We start from the raw sequence: 19,663 nt of genomic DNA, 5'->3' as shown, positions 1-19,663 counted from the left end.
AAGGCCTCCGAGCCGCAACAACGGCATTATAATTACAAATGAAGGTGTCGACCAGAGAGTGGGGGTGATCAGTCATTTATTAAATTGATGAAGAAAACACTACAGTTCAAGTCATTTTTTATTAAACATAATTTCAGTCTCTCTTCTCAATTCCAAGCATTTGCTCAACTCTCACACTTAAAGGTGCGCTGGGTTTAGTGCTGGGTTTTTAAAACCACTACTCTATAGGTAAACCCCATGAAATTGGCAGTAATCATCGACTTACTAATTAAACTAAAGGACATGCTCAGAAAAGGCAGCTGCACACACACACACACACACATACATATTCAGTTTGAGAAAAATTCTCTGGGTAGTAATGGTCTTATATTGATTAGTTTTGACCGTAAGGAATAAATCAATCAATTTGTGCATTATTTGTGCCTTTATTCAATATTAATAGAGTTGATCAACAGCATTTATCCAACCATGTGATGTTTGGTTTTGCAATCCAGTACAACAAACCCAGAAACTACGTGAGTGTAAAAAAATGAGCCTATAGTTTTTTTCTTTTTCTGTCATTGGGCAGTGATTCCATAATAACCTTTCAGCTTCTTGTAATTTAAGTGGGCTGAGAAAAAAAAAACTAGACTTCTGTACCTCTTCTTTGCTCTGTTTTCAGTCTTTTAGAAAATCTAGGCCGGGACAGCAGACTTAGGCCAATTGCAGGTCATTTCAGAGACAGCGTTCTATTAGCTTTTATGCAAATGCAGATGGTGTAAGCCGGATTCAATGGTGTAAGATCCTGCAGGAAAAGTTGTTATTGCATCATTGGCAATAACTGCCTACACCGCCTGCATTAAAAAGAGAGTCTGACACTAAACACAAAAAAGTTTGTCAATATTGGCGAAGCAATTGCAAGATGAAGAGAAAATGTCACTAATTGCATAGCCTTCTGCAAACGGCAGCCAGATTCTTAAAACCGCTGCTAATTCAAGTTCATGTTCATGTTGCTAGCTACAGCTTGGAATCACAGGGTGTCATCTCAAAAAGCTGAACAGGCACACAAGTTTGCAAAGAAAACAGGACGGTAATTCTCACAGAATCCCCCCTGTATAACAGCATCAGGATCACAATCATGATTGAGATGATTGAAATGAATGGCTAATACTCATACAGGTTACTGAATGAGGCGTATGCATGTGTCAGAAAACGGCCTACCCAATCTTTATTCAACAGTTTCCTGCAGTAAACAATAATTTTCATTATCAGTGAATCAATGATTATTTCCTTAATTCATTCATTGGTACGTCAGAAAATAGTGAACAATGCCCCCACAATTTTCCTCAAGCCCAACAAAACATCCAGAGTAACATTATGTAAGACAAGGTAAATCAGCCGATCCTCATATTTGAGAAGCAGTAATCATCCAATACCTACTTATAATTGATTAGTAAAATAGTTGTCTTTTTCCAAATCGTTTCAGTTCCAGTTAAACATTGCAAGCTTCACACATGTGGTGTTTTGCAGGGCTCTTGTACTGGATTGCATTTTATTGTACAGCTGTTGTTATTGTTGTGTCGATCGCCTGTGAACAATCATTGAACGCTCATGTGATCTTTGATTTTGTACAGGACAGTACCAGTTAAATTATGCATGCGCTTGTTTATAGCGTCTCAAATAGTTCTCCATGAGCACTGAGAAATTGAAGCAGTGATATGGCACCTCGTTCTTGATGTTGTGGAAATGTGGTAATGTCTTTTTTTTTTTTTACTAGAGTTGGTTGCTTGTTTTGCTTTTGGACATGCATGAAACAGTTGAACAACTGATGATAAATAGACAAGCTTGATAACGGTTTCATTCAAACATTTTGGGAAACGCACTTGAGAATAAAATATTTATTACCACTCATGAGAGTGGTATCAATTATCTGTTCTCTCGGCTAGAAAACAAATGCTGTAAGTTTAATTCCCAAACCAATATTTTAAAACATTGACATATAATTAAATGTGCACAAATGGTAAAAAGAACATATCAAATCAAAGAATTGAAATTCAGAACTTTAAGTCTCCACTGAGGTTTTTTTTTTAAATCTGAAGTAACATCAGGGTTTATTCCTTACACTTTCTGTAGTAGCTAAATATGGTGTTGTCTATCCACCTGCGGAACTTGGACACAGCGGTGTAGACTCCAGGAAACTGTGCATCAGCACATCCTCTCCCCCAGGACACCAAACCATAGACCCGGCCCTCACATACTAATGGGCCCCCAGAGTCCCCCTGAAATGGCACGAAAGAACGAAACATCAGGTATATCAACATATTCTTCCAGGCCTCCTAGTGGAGTCAAGTTTTAATGAACAAGAAACTTGAAGGCAGGGTTGGTAATGTTGAGAAGCTAGCAAGATATGAAAGGAGTATCTCTGTCGGTAAACGTTCTGCGCTGCCTGCACGATCCACGCTGCGATGATCTGTTCCATAGACATAATAAAGAGTAGACGCCGCATTGGTTGCTGAGCGCGAGATTTCCAGCCGCCATCTTGGACTGGTCATACTCGTTATTTAGCAGCGGAGGATACAAGAAGCCAGAGCACTATGCAGAATATTCCTGCTCAGATCGGCGGATTTTTTTTATTTTATCTTTTTAACTCTGGGTTCTGTAAAGCATTTTGAATCTATGTTTTGAAAATTGCTACATAATTTAAGTTTTGTGAGTTTTAAAGGGAGATTCAACCACATAAATGTGCAGTTTAAATTAAAACTGCCACTTACATTTCATACTGCTACTTTAAATAAGTACTGGTACGCGTGCTTTGTTAGGGGTGAAAGATATATCAACGCAGTATCGTTACACAGCACATTGTTATAGAAGTGAGTTTAACCTATATATTATTCTGGGGGTCCATAAGCAGCACTAATGTATGCTTATGTTGTTATTACGTTATGATTGTCTCTGGTTTAGTTGGGATTTGTTTGATAAGACTTGCATGTTATAAGTTCTTATAAGTTATTTAAGCATTTTATACTGTCCAACCAGTAGAACAGGTCCTGTTCTAGACATGGTCCATTTATTTATTCATGTTGGACCAGTCCAATTTGACTGTCAGTTGAAATAAATCTTTTGTTCTAAGAAAACTTGTTTAATTTATGAATCTATTTTGTAATTTTACATATGTTTAAAAATATTGGAATTCATATCGATGTTGCAATATCACATTCTGTCAATGTCGTGCAACCCTAGTGTGTGCGTGTGTGTCTGTGTGTGTTGGGAGTGGGGCTGCTAAATGTCAAGGTCCGGGAGGCGATTGATGCAGAACAACGTGTGTGTGTGTGTGTGTGTGTGTGTGTGTGTGTGTGTGTGTGTGTGTGTGTGTGTGTGTGTGTGTGTGTGTGTGTGTGTGTGTGTGTGTGTGTGTGTGTGTGTGTGTGACACAGAGAGACACAAATATAAAAAGCTTCAAGTAGACTCTAATAACATAATCATATTGTTTCTTGTACTTAAATATCTAACTTTACGGTCACTATCTGTTTCTTCTTCCCTATCATATTTATAATGTGTGATTTGGTATTTATACCTATTATAGCCTTCATCACATATGTGATGTAAGGGTATTTTGCAAATACCTATAATTTACAAATGATAGATAGGCTACACCGAGGATGTCTGGTCTAGGGTCTATAGGGTGAACAGACGTCCTCGGATTTAGGGGACTGTCCCCGTTTTTGGTTGTCTGTCCCTAACTAAATACAGAGGAAAAAAACTACCTCTGTCCCTGTTCTGTTTGTAAAGAAACAACATTAGCTTTTTCAATCAGATTGATGGTCAAACTGGAAATGTCCCAGTTTTTCTCCCTTTTTGGGGATTATGTTCCCAGTTTTGATCTTGGACGTCTGGTGAATTTATATCATATCAGAATATTCTATTACTGTTAAGCCCACTATGCCTATTAAAATACGCCTAACCATTTGTCCTGTTTCATAGCTAGATGTATGACCTTTGTAGCAAAAAAAAACATGAAAATCAGTTCTGTATTCAGTGAGATTGATTAATTAAACGCGCTGACAGCTCATTTCACCTGCCAAACACATTACACTGAGTGGAGCGGGTGACCGGTCCAAGATGGCGGCCCCAAGTTTCGTCAGCGCCAGTAGGCAGTAGCGGTCGATGCGGCGTCTACTCTTTATTATGTCTATGATCTGTTCCACATAGCAGTCTGCCATTAGCCTCCCCCGGAAAACTATAGCTAAAGTTAGTTTAGTTAACAGCCTATTTGGCTAACTGTAAGCTGAGACAGAATGTAAAAGACCCTCAAACCTGAAAATAATTTTTAAAATATATAACAGCTGTTACGTCAGTTCTACTTAACTTGTGCTACTTTAAAATACAACCACCCAATACTTTATTGTTAATGTAAAGTCTTTATTAAGCTGGCTTTAGCCTGCGTTTCACACTTTTTAGTTTGAGTAACATTATTTTAGACTAAATCAAGCTGTTAGCTAGTGGTTAGCCAAAATAGCTGTTAGCTAAACCAGTGTTAGCTTAGCGGTGGAGGCTAACCGTTGGCTGACCGCTACAACTATGACAAATCGTGTTGTATCCGGGTCTGTGCAAGCAGCACAGATCGTGTACTCATGTATTTATTAGCAATGAGAACCGCTAGCTGACAGCTTGATTCAGTCTGAAATAACGTTACTCAAACTCAACACTGGAGAAAGCAGGCTACAGCTAAATTAATACATTACAGTAATATATATTTTAACGGTTATTTTCAGTTTTGAGGGTCTGTTGCGTGCTTTCTCAGCTAGCTGAATTAGCTGTTGGCTAAACAAACGTTAGCTTTCCGGTGGAGGCTAACATTAGATACGCTACTTTGGAACAGACTTTCTTTAACTGTCTATGGGAACAGATCTTGCAGTGTCGTAAATCCCATAGACATTTAAAGAAATGGACCAACAGATCCCGTTATTCTGGACGGAGACCAGTGAAGGATATTAGAAGCTCTTTCCCGGTGAGATTACTAATGTTAGTAATTAAACCTAAACAGCTAATGTAAGTCCAAACTGTCTGCAAGCTTACCTTGTACTGTACGGGAATTCCTCTACTGTGCCTCAGTAAGTTGTGTGGTTATGACAGAATCGTTAGCCTATTTTTACAAAAACGTCTGCTACGGAGCCATAATGGTAATGAACCTTTTATAAATTGTCATGTTTCTTTAATAGCCTTTAAACACTTCATATGTAAAGTTATTTGCTTTCAAAGTGACGTCAAAATGAATGGCACATAGTAAGGAAAGCTCATGTGGGACTGGCTCTAGTGGCTGTAATTCTGCACCAAGGCTGAATTTTGGGAAAGAGATTTCAGATACAGTAATAGGGGACCACTAAAGTCTATATAAAAGAGACTTCACAGACAGTATTAGGGGACCACTAAGGTCTATATAAAAGCATCCAAAGAGCACCATGTCATGGGACCTTTAATGTACACTCACCTAAAAGATTAATAGGAACATCATACTTGTACTGTGTTTAACCCCCTTTTGCCTTCAGAACTGCCTTAATTCTACTTGGCATTGATTCAACAAGGTGCTGAAAGCATTCTTTAGAAATGTTGGCCCATATTGATAGATAGCATCTTGCAGTTGATGGAGATTTGTGGGATGCACATCCGAGCCACGAAGCTCCTGTTCCACCACATCCCAAAGATGCTCTACTGGGTTGAGATCTGGAGACTGTGGGTGCCATTTTAGTACAGTAAACTCATTGTCATGTTCAAGAAACCAATTTGAAATGATTCGAGCTTTGTGACATGGTGCATTATCCTGCTGGAAGTAGCCATCAGCGGATGTGTACATGGTGGCCATAAAGGGATGGACATGGTCAGAAATAGTGCTCAGTTAGGCCGTGGCATTTAAACGATGCCCAATTGGCACTTAGGGGCCTAAAGTGTGCCAAAATAACATCCCATACACCAACACCACCAGCCTGCACAGTGGTAACAAGGCATGATGGATCCATGTTCTAATTCAGTTTACGCCAAATTCCGACTTTACCATCTGAATGTCTCAACAGAAATTGAGACTCATCAGACCTGGCAACATTTTCCACTCTTCAACTGTCAATTTTGGTGAGCTCTTGCAAATTGTAGCCTCTTTTTCCTATTTGTAGTGGAGATGAGTGGTACCCAGTGGGGTCTTGTTGTAGCCCATCCGCCTCAAGGTTGTGCGTGTTGTGGCTTCACAAATGCTTCCCTGCATACCTCGGTTGTAACAAGTGGTTATTTCAGTCAAAGTTGCTCTTCTATCAGCTTGAATCAGTCGGCCCATTCTCCTCTGACCTCTAGCATCAGCAAGGCATTTTCGACCACAGGACTGCCGCATACTGGATGTTTTTCCCTTTTCACACCATTCTTTGTAAACCCTAGAAATGGTTGTGCGGGAAAATCCAAGTAACTGAGCAGATTGTGAAATACTCAGGCAGGCCCGTCTGGCACCAACAACCATGCCATGCTCAAAATTGCTTAAATCACCTTTCTTTCCCATTCTGACATTCAGTTTGGAGTTCACGAGATTGTCTCGACCAGGACCACACCCCTACATGCATTGAAGCAACTGCCATGTGATTGGTTGATTATATATTTGCATTAATGAGAAATTGAAAAGGTGTCCTAATAATCCTGTAGGTGAGTGTAAAGAAGCATCCTACATTGCAGTTGGTTGAGAAAACTTCTTACAAATTCGAGGGTAAATGCAGTGAAGTAAACGGCAATCTCCAAAAGGTAACATATCCACACACTGATTAAAACAGCTGAGGTTTTCTTACCCGACAGGCATCCTTTCCACCAGAACTGAACCCAGCGCAGAGCATAGTTTCTGTGATGTTGCCGTTAAAGGACTCACTGCTGTTGCATTTTTCTGTGGAGACGATGGGCAGCGTGACGGTGCGGAGGGTGGAAGGGATCTGGCCTCCACTGGGGCTGGTTTGTCCCCAGCCTGACACTCGACACAATCTGCCCTCCGCCATGGAGGCGCCAGGTCGGGGCAGCAGAGCAATGGAGACGTAGGTGTTCAGATACACCGGGGCCCTTAGCTGGAGAGATGGGGGGGACACAGTCTGATCAGCAAACAGACTGAGGCTACATTTACACTACTACATTTTAGTTTACATTTACGCAACATGTTCTCATGAAAGGGTTTGCATGATATCATACATTATTTATGCACACCGATTCCTATGATATCCTACAAATTTAGGTGACTGCCTACTGGTCACGTGACGCCAGCTACAAAACTCTAGGAGTGTCGGTTGTATCGGCAGACATTACAGAGATGTTCAACTTACAAAAAGTGATGCTGAGATGACAGTTAAGTTTATGCACCAAAACAATTTGTTACATTTAGGAAAAAGACCTAGTTTGGACCCACCCATCCCAAAAAATCTGTGGAATACATACAAATTACTTTTCTTAGCTATATGTACTGGTTCATAAGAACAGCCTGGTTACACGGGTGAGGCGTAATTTGGAAACACTGCTGTCCCCGATTTTGTTTGAAAGCTCTAGGGATTCTTTGTAGTCTAGGGCATAAATGGAGATCTTTGGAAAACCATGCAAATGATCATGTGATATGCGTTGTCAGAAGTGTTCATATGGACAGAGATTATTAAAACAACAACCCGCCCCCCCCCCGTCCCAACCCACAACAAATCCTCTCTCTCAACCTCTGTCGTATTACAACAATCAAAAACAAGAAGCAAATCAGATGACAGTATCAGCTCCCCTACATCGTCTTCTTTTACAAACCGGTATTGAGAGAATGCATCTCTATCTTTGTCAGTCTATCCATGGACATACATTCCGCCATATTTGTGATCCAAGCACCAATTGTAGGTGCCTCCATTTTCTTCCAGATGAGAGTTATAGTCTTTTTTGCCTATAGTATAGAAAAATCAATACATTTATATTTGTGGGGTTTCAGATTCAAGCCTGTTGGGTACAGGTGAAGCAGAATCATCTTCTTTCAAGTGGAATGTTCACAGACAAGATGAACATAGTTTCACTGATCTCCTTCTCCCTCCAGAATGGCCCACTTGTCACAGTCACAGAAACATTGCCCAAAATGTTTTTGTGTCAAAATGCCTCTTAAAAATGAAAACATGGTAGTGTAGCTGTAGCCTGAGAGTAAAACTAATGAAAAATAGACCAACGGTTTGCATACTGTACCTTTATAAGCATAATGTCATTGTTGTTAGTGGCGTAGTTGTACTCCAGATGGGGAACCAAAAGTTCTGGCAGGATTTCTTGCTCTGTTCCCTCATAGATGGTCAGAGAGTAGTCTCCTGCTATGATCATCATTTTCTCTACCCTGCAGAGATAAAAAGCAAATCAAAGTCACCATGTTGTAATGCAAAGACAGTATGTTATATGAAATGGTTCTTCTTGATATTAATGGAATAGTTCAATATTTTGGGATCTGTCTGTCCTACACTTCAGCCAGCAACCTGTTAGCTCTCACAATTCACGTTGACATTTGTAACTATGCCATTAGCTAAACATATAGAGCTTTTCTCAACAGTATGTTGTATTGCTTGCTTCACATGTTTAAATAAGGATGTCAGTTTTTTGAAAAATTATCTAATATTGTTGATTATTCAATATGTTTTTAGCGACTCTTAATAGACACCATTTTAGATTGTTTAGACTGTTAGTTTGATCTCTTGTTTAAGGGAAATGTACATGTGTGTATGTTCGCCGTTGTACACATACATGGATGCACGTGTCTGTGGGCGGGGCTTTGTGGGCGTGGTAATGTGGACAGGTGTGGCTCCAGTGCCAGGCCTGAAATTTTGTCCCAGTCTGCCCCTGCCCACCCATTCCTGAGCCCTTGTGTCACATCCCTTTTTTCACCCTGATTACCTTGTGTATTTGTCTCTGATTTGTCTTTGTCTGTTGTCAGATCATTGTGTGTATGTCTACCCCTTTTGTCTGTGTTCAAGTTTTTTTGTTGTGATTCCTGGTCTTTTGGGTTCTCCTTTTGGAACTGTTTTTGCCTACTGTTTTCAAGACTCTTTTTGAAATATTGCTCAATATTTTATTACATCCTCAAGCTATCCAATGCCCTGCTGTCTCTGTATTTCTGGGCCCGCTATTTTCCCAAACGTAACACACAGAGGAAGAAATGGGGAATGAGAGATTGTACTGAGCTAGAGAAGTTAGTAGACCAGAGGCTAGCCCGGACGTGAAGTCAAGACTTGGTCTGTCGGTGCAACTTTGTCCAGAACAAATCAAACTCTTGTACACGCAAAAGTGGCAAAGCATGGTCCAAGCACTGAGTTAAAAGCAGAGCAGATGAGATAATTAAAATTTCCTCAGTCTGTTGATAAAAAGGTAATCTTGGCAATATTACGTTTAAATAGAAACAAATTTGCTGTTGCAAAGTATTAACATAATGTAATTTCTATACTTTAAAAATATGTGTATATATTTGTATTTACATATTAATCACAGTCAATAACAGTGACTTAGCACTACAGTAAGAGTTGTTGAGGACTGAATCTGTTTGTCGACTGATAGGGAAGTAGGCCATGCTCACATTTGGGTACTGACAATACAGTTAACTGTCATTTAGTAAAAGACCAATATCATTTTGCTGATGTAGGACTGTAAATATGACCACAGAGTCTGAATTAAACAACATACATTGTGTAAAATGATTGCTTCCTTACTAGCCAAAGTGTTTGTAATTTATATGAAAGTGTGTTGTCACTTGAGGCCATCATATGCTTGCTTCAGATTCCCGTACCACAGAGCTCCATTGTTACTGCCGTGCTTGTATCCCTTTCATGTGCTTTTTCTTGAGAACTGACATAACTTACTACCTGATATGGCTCCAGATGACTGGATCTTTTAACCGAATCCTGCGTGTACAAATTAACAAAAGTTGAGGTCATGCCTTTTATAGTTGTGTTCAACTTCTTTACAAAAAGCTAAATCAGGACACAAAGGTATACAGCAACTGTGACAAGGGTTTGTTTTAGAACTTTATTATCCTGAGCTTATGTAGAAGTAAATAAAAAGAAGAAAAAACAATAGCTCACCCAATGTTACAGTGTGCTGCTGTGATTACCCAGTACTTATTAATCAAGGAGCCCCCGCATAAGTGCTGACGCTGGGTTGTCTGTATGGACACGATGTATTTGATTGAATGAGGAACTGGTGCATATCCTCCGACTATACGTGCCTCTGCCGGCTCTTGACCTGCGACACACACAGAAGTAAATAAAGAGGAGCTTAGATTGGATTTGGAGAAAAAAAACAGCCATAAAGAGCTAACACAGGTGTAATGTTATCACTGCAGCAGCAGCACCAGCAAGAACAATACAAGTCATAACGCAAACAACAGCTGACTTCAGTGCACAGGTACACTGCTTTCATATGGATCAATAAAAAACTATCTCATATCCGAGGTTCAGTGATTCACAGTGAGGATGAGTCTGACCACCATTACAGTATCTATCTGATATAAACACCATAGTTCACGTGTGTTACTTGTTTGTTCAGGTACAAGTTTGAGGTACTTTTACTTTACTTAAGTATTTCTTTTTTTGCTTCTTTATACTTTTACACCACTTCAATTCAGAGGGAAATATTGAAGGTATATAGATTAAAATTGTATATTGTAGATAACATATTGTGAGTTTATAAAATATGATGCACTCTCAAAGAATAAAGAATTCAATATTTACCACTGCGGATATGCAATAATCAATAAAATGTGTAATAATCTAACATTCACAAGGGCTATTTTTATTGATTTATTGCATCTTTACTTTTGCTTATTATATATGTTTGAGTGAAATTTTCAAGGCAGGACTTTTACTTGTAAAGTTTTTTTTTATCGCGGTATTGCTACATTTACTAAAAACCAACACTAGAGAACCTTTTGTACCTTAAAATAAAGTTACCAGAATCGTTTCAGTGGTTCATCAACGGATGAAGGGCACTTCTGCAATGGGTTTGCGGCTCTCTATAACCGCACTATGCAAGTTTGCCAGATCGTGTAGCGAATCTTTAGTTCCAACGAGACATAATGCGACAATTCCGCTTCTAACCTGTAGGACCAAAGCGGGAAAAGTTCCCTAGTGTTGTTTTAACCAATGTTTTAAGACATTGTATAAGTTGCGGAACGTTCTAGTCGCCTCTCCGTCAGCTCCGCATGATTTATGCTCAATTGTCTGTTTTACAAATATTAGTTATGCTTTATTTGGTTGACATTGGACAGCATGACGATGGTGATGGCGTATGGCTGTACAGTCAAACTGGGCTGTCAAACCTTCTGCTAACCTCCAGCCAATTCTGCTGGCCTAGGCCAAGGAGTCTCTATAACTAAAGATAGCGCATCACGGCCACAGAACGGTAACCTACACACTTCCTGTCTCCCAAATGGCTGTGGCCTCATTTGAAAGTTTAGTGAATGTGGTAGATGGGTGACTTTTTTTTTTTGCTGACATTAGACAGTAACACAGCAAAGACATAAAGCAGTATAAAAATTTGTTTTGTTTGGGTGTTCACAAACGTTAAGTTACATTTGCTTATCTGTGTTGCCAGATTTTGTGAGAGTTTGGTCCTGAGACAGAAACATACTCAAACAGATTACATTTTCTCTGGTTGTGTCCGTCTGGAAAAAGAAAAAAAAATGGCTCCAATATTTGCTTTGGTGTCTTTGGGGAAAATTAATCAGTCGTAATCTTTGTTCACGTTCACTTTTCCCTTAGGAACCAATACACTAAAGACCTGCTGCTATTCTCCTAAAGAGGCGCGGGAGAGGTTAAGACCATGTGACATATACAGGAACTTACTCTGAGCTGGGGCATCTCTGTTCTTAAACGTCTCTGCCAAGGCTTTAACAGTGGCCAGTCAAATTTTAAATCAATTCTAAAATGGACGGGCAGCCAGTGAAGTGAAGCTACTAGGACTGTTGTAATGTGAAGGTGTCTGTTAAAATCGGTGAGAAGCCTGGCTGCTGAGACCTGGAGGCAGTAGAGAGTAATATATAATAATATATAGTTCACTTGATAATTTTTTTGTAATTCTTTTTTTGAAATTTTTAGGCCTTTATTGACAGGACAGCTGAAGAAATTAAAGGGGAGAGAGAGGGGGGGATGACCTGCAGCAAAGAGCCGCAAGTCGGAGTTTAACTCTGACCCACTGAGGAGTGAACCTCTATATGTGGGCGCCCGCTCTACCAACTGAGCTATCTGGGCGCCAAATATTTGATTACTTTTAGACCAAGGAAAAGCATAATCTCATAAGAACGCTATTCCTGGCAGGCCTTTACACAACAGACTTTTACATTGGGGACTAAAATTTACCAAATTGTACACAGAATAAATGAAATATGAAGGATCCCAACTTTAGCGTCTTGGGGGGACTTTGGGGCAGTGTTTCTAGAATCCCTGCCCTGGGAGTTAATTCATTGTAAACGTTTAAAACGTTCCGCCTAAAACTCAATTGTCCGTCACAGCAACTGAGAGCCATTGTTGTCCTCAATATTGACCCCAGGCTATAATTAGCAGGAATCGTGTGAGTCAAGAGCAAAATGGTAACCCTATACAGCATACTGCACATGGCATGGATTGCGTGTGTGTGGGAAAAACACACACACAGACACACATACAGTACAATAGAAAAGTGTTATGTAAGGACCTTGAAACTGCAGCTTGAACAATGTCTCCTATTGTGTTTAATGTGGGCTCAAAAAGTTAAGCTCAACAAGTTATTTGCCTTCATCTGATCTTTCTGAGGTGTCAAATTCATTTGGTGAATAAAAGTGGTGGTCAAATAGCTCTTTTTCTCAAAAAGATATGTTTGATGCACCAAGTAACAATGCACATGTTCGCTAATTAGTTTCAAATGAAACCTTAAAAAATAAACAAGATCAGCAAATTCTGTAATGAGGCGTATTAACAGTATTTAGCTTTTCATCACAGAAGTGTCATTATAAAGGACTTTACACAGATGAGTGTCACTAGACATTTTAATACTGAAACATTCTCACCTTTTTTTTCCTGCCCTTCTCCTATTACACTGCTGTAATTTATGATTTATTTAAAGCAGTGAGAAGCTCAGTCATGCCCAGATGAAAATGGCTGAGTTACACTTTCTTATCAAAGGTCTTTCTCAAGGGAGCATCAGGACTGCAAGTGCCACAGTTGCAGTCCTGATGCTAAAAGACAACTTTTAAAACATTGGTAGAAGGGATGTTAACATATCAGAAATACATTCAGCCCATTTAATGGCACACTCAATTATGAACCCCAAACTGTCAGTATGTAATTTCACATTAGACAGTAAATCCCAACTTCCCTGTCATTGACACCCAGAACTTCACTTAAAAACCTTTCATGCATAAATAAACTGTAAATTCAAGATAAAGAAGCTTACTTACATTTTACAGCCAGGACTTCAAACAGTATACAAAGAAATAGAAATGGCAGGTCCATAGTGACACAATGGGAAGAGCAGTGTGAGTGAGGTAGTCGCGAGTCGTCTAATCTTAACGGGAGGGCATTGCACCTGCACTCTCAGGTTTCTTATAGTTCTTATTTCCGTCTCCATGGTCACCTCCTTGTCTTGGACCAATATATAATTAAAGCTTACAGAGCACAGCCCATTTTCTCACCTCTTCCTTGACCTACTCGGACTGTTAAATAATCAGACAGTTTCCCGGAGGCCCATTTACTGTCACACCAAAGGCAAAGCATACACTCACCGGCTACTTGATTTGGTGCACCTGTACAATGTAATGCTAACCAATGCAACAGCTCTGCCATGAATTCTACTTTTACGAAGCTTATCATTTTGAAATTTGTTGGTGACACTCTTAGAGACATAATAATTCTACCTTATGTTAATGTTTGAGGTCGCATTGGGTGCATTATATTGGAAGATGTTTCTATTTATCTGTCCCTCTCGTGTATCCAAATAGTGTGGACAAAATATGTGAAACACCTCTCAATATAATGCACTCCAGTTGAACACCACTGCAAACTACATCCTCAATAATAAACATGTAGTTAAATGAATACCCTCTCAACCTCTCTGACAGTGACAATCAAAAGATGAACATTGACATTTTTTTGTAAAGATAGAATTTAAGGCAGAGCTGTTGTAATGGATCCCATTAGGTTGTACAAGTGTACTTAATGAAGTGGCCAGTGTACAGTCTTGTAAAGGGTACTTGCAATGCAATTCCTTATACTTGAGTAAAAGAAGCCTACCTTGAAGTGCCTTACCTTAAAAACGTATGATTATGAACTTTAGGCTTAATATTCAGGATTTCCACACCTCCTTAAACGTCACATTCAAAGTCTCATATCAACAAAGACAAAATCGCAAAAAGAAATTTCATTTTCTTCTTTCACTGATTGACCATACCTGCTTTTTGGGGTCTAAGAACTTTTTTCAGATTTTATTTTGTAGTAACGAGTAACAAAGATGCTTAGGGGAAAGGTATTGGAGTAAAAGGATACCTTTTCAGAATTATAAATACCGAAGTACTAGTCTAAAATCTACTTAAGACAGTAACAAAGTATTTGTACATAGTTTGTTACATTACAATTCTGCCAGTGTATCCTGTGCTTATAGTGTTGCCAGTTTGCAGTTAAACAGCCACTCTGATGTTGTAGCCCTGTCAACTCCAATAATTGACATATTGCAGCTTGTGATTGAGGCTCCTAAAATGGATGAAACGGGTCCTAAATGAAAGGAGAAACAGTGTCTCTGCAGCTCCCGTCTCCCCTCACTGAAAGATTTGCACTGATGGCAAGTAGTAAAAGCTGTTGCATCCGACTAGGTCGAGCCAGTGCTGCATGGAGCAGAACTCAGGCATGTCTCATCACTGCTATCATCTCTCTATGGAGTTCCTGATCTCTCTCGGCTACTGATAGATATAGCCGTGCTCCTACATCCCCCGAGTGCTGACCACTGCCTTTTTTCCAAGTCCAAGTGCTGTCTTGATCGTACATGGCTGCCAGCTCCCTGTTCTCACATTCATTTGTCTGGCACAGGAATGAAAGGTCCACGCTATGTCACAAATCACAATGCTCCAATCCCTAAATTCTCCTCTTTGCATAATTCCCTTGTCATTATCTAGTATACAGGCATTCCTTATGTTGTTAAATTAAAAGGGTTTTAACGTCTATCTAAACAGCAGTGGTAAGCACATTTACTTAAGGCAAACAAAACACATGTAGTTTATAAAACACAATGTTTTATTATAATTTCAACTACCCAACACATGTACATGTACAGCTGAAATGACATTTTTAATTGTTTTCAGTTTTTAAAACGTGAGGATTTTTCTGCATTGAGTACTCTTACTTTTAAGACTTTAAGAACATTTTCCCGATGATATGTACAAACTTTTACTCACGTAACATTGTCACTGCAGGACTTTCCCTTTGAGAGTACTTTTGCAGTGTTGTATTAGTATATTTACTCATGTAAATAATCTGAATACTTTTTTCACAGCTGCCAAACAGCAGTATTTTGATTGTATTTATAAGACTTGACAGAGATTATAAACAAAGCTCCTCCTAAATGATTTTAAAAGCACTGTAAAATGGAAAATAGTCTTTGTTGTTTTTAATAACTGACAATAACTGACAAAAGAAAAAGTAGAAAAGTGACTTTAAAAAATAAGTAATTAATGATACTGTAACATATTTTACGTGCTGTAGATCCTGAGATAATCTTGGTTTTCAGTCTTTAGACTGGTGTGACACTGGTGTCTTATGTGTGCTACTATCTCTGTCATCACATCTATGCAGCAGCAATGACTCAGCACTGGCATCCTGATGCATTTCCTTCTTGGAAAAAGGTCTAAAATGATCAGCTAGTCAAAGGGGAATCCCTATTGCATAAATATATGACATAAATAGATTGTTGTACTGGATCCCAAAATGTTGGGGGTAAACAATAAATTACCTGCCAACCCTTTTAAACGAAGGTGAGACTTTGTTTTGTTATTTTAATACACTGTATGTACAGTTCATAGGTACAAAGTTGGATCAATTCACAGTTAAAGGTATTCATGCAGTTTAGAATGCATCAGAAACAGTTGGTTATCAGCATGATGTGTAATTTGAGGGATTGCAATTTTTTTAAAATATTTCCAGTTTACGCATTTTCTTTTTTTAACGATTATTTTTTTTAGGGGTTTTCCCTTTAATATACAGTGACAGTGGTTAGATTGGAAAGGGGAAGAGAGATGGGGGACCACACTGAGCAGGTTGGATCTGAACCCGCATCACCGCAGGCCTCAGCCTACATGGGGAAAACACTCTTACTGGGTGAGCTCGAGGCCACCCCTTTAACCATTTTCATCAGGTCAGATATGTAAACCATATTCCATACAGGGAGCGAATCTACGTTCCCATTGTTCTATGTTCCCCAGCTCAATATCCTATTGATACGACTCATTAACAAGTCCTTTCAAAGGGTTTTATGTTCGCAGCAAGGCTTTGTTCCCTAGACCAAACGGTCTTTTTTTCCCCATGGGTCAGATGTATGATATCGCCCACCTCCAGCCTACTGATGCTATACTCCTCAAAACCTACGCCCACAAATTTGCAGACAGACAGTTTTCCTGTTTTTTGGGCAATTTGAACCGTGAAGATAGGCCTTACTTAAATCTTACAATGAGGACCCTGGTGGTTGAGTTGAGTCATTTAAATGAAGTAGTGCAGATTTTGACCAGTTAATTTTAAAGTCTGCTAAGCTTCCATACTCCTTGCATAAAGATAGGTGAGGAAGAGACGGAGACGGGTTTTCTAAAAAGACCCAATCTTCCGCAAATAATGACAGATGATGCTGTGTGTTACAAATGCATATTGGTGACATCATAATAAATTGGCAAATGGCTTGAGCCAGAGGCTATGGAGAATTGACAAATAATGCAGGACTCAAGGGGCAACCTTGGCTTGAGAATCTAGAAACTGGAAATAAAGGGGAGGAGGTGCGTCCAGTTAAGACTTGGGCTGAGGGATTAGAATGCAAAACTTGAATCATGCCAATGAAATCCAAACCAACCAAAGCCCATCACCTCTATGACTGACCATAAAAATGCCCACCCAAGTCTGTCAAAGGCTTTCCTTGCGTCAAGAGAAAAAAGTGACATTGGGGTCTTACTGTCTTCTGCCACATCAACAATGTGAAGAAAGCGTCTAACAATATCTGCTGCTAGTCTCGTTTTTATGAATCCTGTTTGGTCAGGGTTTGCTAATTTTGCCATATGAGACTCCAAATGACGGGCTAGGAGCTTCGCAAAGACTTTTATGTCAGCGTTCAGCAGGCTCAGAGGTCGATAGCTAGAGCACGCTGTAGGATCCTTTTCCTTTTTAGCTTTTGTCCCTAATGGCATTTTTTACGCCTTACACTACTTTTACTTTAATACTTTAAGTAGTTTTGAGACCAGTAATTTTACACTTTTACTTGAGTGAAAAGCTAGAATTGATTCTTTAACTTCTGCAGAAGTGTTTTTAAACCCTAGTGTCTATACTTCTACCTGAGTATTGAATGTGAATACTTCTGACACCTCTGGATATCCCAAGGTGCATGCAGAAAACAAGAGCTTAGGATCAGACACAATACACGAGAACATCAGCTTTGTCATGTACTAGGTCAGTTGCATTGTTGCAGCGTGAGATGGTCAAGCACAATACAAGACAAAAGATCATTTGAACAAAAAAGATTTGAGCAAAGGCTCAGTTACTCTATAAAAGGCAACTAGAGATCATTTGTCCCACAGTTGGAGATGCTCTGAAGGTTGCTGTGTTTGTACAGGTAAGTAGAAAGTCATTCCAAACCTTTTCATTCAAAATTAATGATTCATATTCAGGGAGTTGCTCATATTACAGGGTAAGATGGGGTTTTTGTAAACAACCCAAATCCCTATATTAATAGGTTTTTCTGTCATGTATCTTAAAATTGTATTAAATATATATGTATCATTTTAGTAAATATTAAGTTCAAAATTATGGTGATTCAGTAGACTGTTACCGATAAGGAATAAGGTTTAGCCATTGATTATAGAAGAAGGTTGTGAACTTTTTGTCGTGAATTAGTGTCATTTCAGTAACCCTGTCATCTTTGAACATTTCAAAGAAGAAATTGTGCAGTAGATTTGTGCATGTGTACAGCCTAACCATAATTTGAGACAAGGCAATTATTGTCTTCAATTTCACACTAACATAATTGGATTTCATCAGAATTGTCGGGGAATGGGGCAGACTCTAGCTCACCCCGTAAGAGCGTTCGCCCCATGTTGGCCCCCATGTTGAGTCCTGCAGCGACCCGGGTTCAGATCTGACTTACGGCCCTTTGCTGCATGTCATCCCCCCTTTCACGACTATCCACTGTCACTAAAATAAAGGGAAAAGCCCCCAAAAAATCTAAAAAAAGGATTGTCAGGGTATTAAAATGCATTTTATTATACACATTAAAAGTCTTGGTTCTGCATTAGATCTAACCCTGTGCTTGTTGTGTGTCTCTGTTGTAACTCTTGCAGCTATTTTTCCCAGTATCAAAAACAAATTTAGACTAATAAAGATACTTTGACTTTGATTACAGATGATAAGGCAAACTATGGCTCCGCTGCCAGGTGCTTCTATTGTGCTGTTGTTTTTGGCTTTTTCTTTATCAGGTAAGTTCCTTAAAAACAACATTTTAATTCCTGTGTGCACAATAACGTGTAAAATCCTACTCAAGATGTAGAACCACATTGAAAGAGACTTTCACAGAACACTGGCTGACATGAGGGTGAAAACAAAATATTTGTGTGTGTAATGGATGGAGGAGTAATGGATGTAGGAAGTATTTGCTGGAATGGCCTAAAGACTGCCTCCAACCTCACTTTAAGGTTGAGACTTTAAGACTTAAGACCACAGAGCATTAAATATGAAATAAATTCACACAGCACCTATTCTTTTTTGCTGTCTACAGGAGTGTCTCCAAAGAGGATCATAGGGGGTCAGGAGGTCCTGCCGTACTCCATCAAATACCAGGCATCCCTGCAGTTCAGTGATACCAAGCAACACTACTGTGGAGGAACCCTAGTGCACCCTGAGTGGGTGGTGTCTGCTGCCCACTGCTGGAGACCGTAAGAACTGTTGATATTTTTCAATGTATATATTTTGTATCCTAGTATTTCATTTCTATTTATACAATATTATGTGCTGTGTGACTGATGTATGTTTGCCGCTGTAACACCATAATTTCCCATTTTTTTGGGATCAATAAATTTCTACCTATCATCTATCTATCTATCTTAAAGGCAAACTCAAAAGCTACCTTTTTGGTCAGGCCTTTCATTATACAGTTAAGTGTCCATTTTATTTATCTATTTTAATTTAAAAAAAATTGTAATCTTTATACTTATGATCTATTTGTTCATTTATTTATATTTAACCTGTTTGTTTTGATTGGTTTTATAATTGATTTCATAAGTTGTGATTCTACTTATTTATTTAATGTATTTTATGGATTGTTTTTAACAATCTGCAGTTAATGAAGGCAACTTATTAGCCACCTTTTTAAAGATTCAATGCAGTTATTTGATCTTTTGGTTTTGCCTTGCCTCTTTGTGTGTGTGTGTGTGTGTGTGTGTGATTGTGTGTGTGTGTGTGGGGGG

General features: G+C 39.1%; 2 protein-coding genes across 2 annotated transcripts in view; one reads left to right on the top strand and one right to left on the bottom strand.

Annotated features, from left to right (window-relative positions):
• Window positions 1-1,897: 1,897 nt before the first annotated feature.
• LOC117947124 (trypsin-3) lies at window positions 1,898-13,583 on the bottom strand. Its single transcript, XM_034875753.1, has 5 exons — window positions 13,421-13,583; window positions 10,071-10,230; window positions 8,197-8,338; window positions 6,798-7,064; window positions 1,898-2,258 (listed from the first exon to the last, which is right to left on the bottom strand). Exons 1-5 carry the CDS (start codon window positions 13,473-13,475, stop codon window positions 2,091-2,093), a joined length of 792 nt encoding a protein of 263 aa, XP_034731644.1. The 5' UTR covers window positions 13,476-13,583; the 3' UTR covers window positions 1,898-2,090.
• Window positions 13,584-17,689: 4,106 nt separating this feature from the next.
• LOC117947125 (trypsin) overlaps window positions 17,690-19,663 on the top strand; it is a 4,210-nt gene continuing 2,236 nt past the window's right edge. Inside the window, exons 1-3 of the mRNA XM_034875754.1 lie at window positions 17,690-17,817; window positions 18,604-18,676; window positions 18,976-19,132. Coding sequence (XP_034731645.1) covers window positions 18,604-18,676; window positions 18,976-19,132 — 230 coding nt within the window. The 5' untranslated portion in view covers window positions 17,690-17,817. The remainder of the gene's footprint in view (window positions 17,818-18,603; window positions 18,677-18,975; window positions 19,133-19,663) is intronic.

Source organism: Etheostoma cragini, chromosome 7 (genome assembly GCF_013103735.1).
Source record: "Etheostoma cragini isolate CJK2018 chromosome 7, CSU_Ecrag_1.0, whole genome shotgun sequence".
NCBI classification, from domain to species: domain Eukaryota; kingdom Metazoa; phylum Chordata; class Actinopteri; order Perciformes; family Percidae; genus Etheostoma; species Etheostoma cragini.
The sequence above is the reverse complement of the archived record's forward strand: the minus strand, read 5'-3'. Positions and strand labels throughout refer to the sequence as shown.

Coding starts and splice junctions, on each gene's coding strand:
- LOC117947124 (XM_034875753.1), bottom strand. CDS start 13,475: ATGGACCTGCCATTTCTATTTCTTTGTATACTGTTTGAAGTCCTGGCT. Junction 10,231..13,420: donor TGAAGTCCTGGCTGTAAAAT/GTAAGTAAGCTT, acceptor TGTGTGTCGCAG/GTCAAGAGCCGGCAGAGGCA. Junction 7,065..8,196: donor ATGACATTATGCTTATAAAG/GTACAGTATGCA, acceptor CCATCTCTCCAG/CTAAGGGCCCCGGTGTATCT.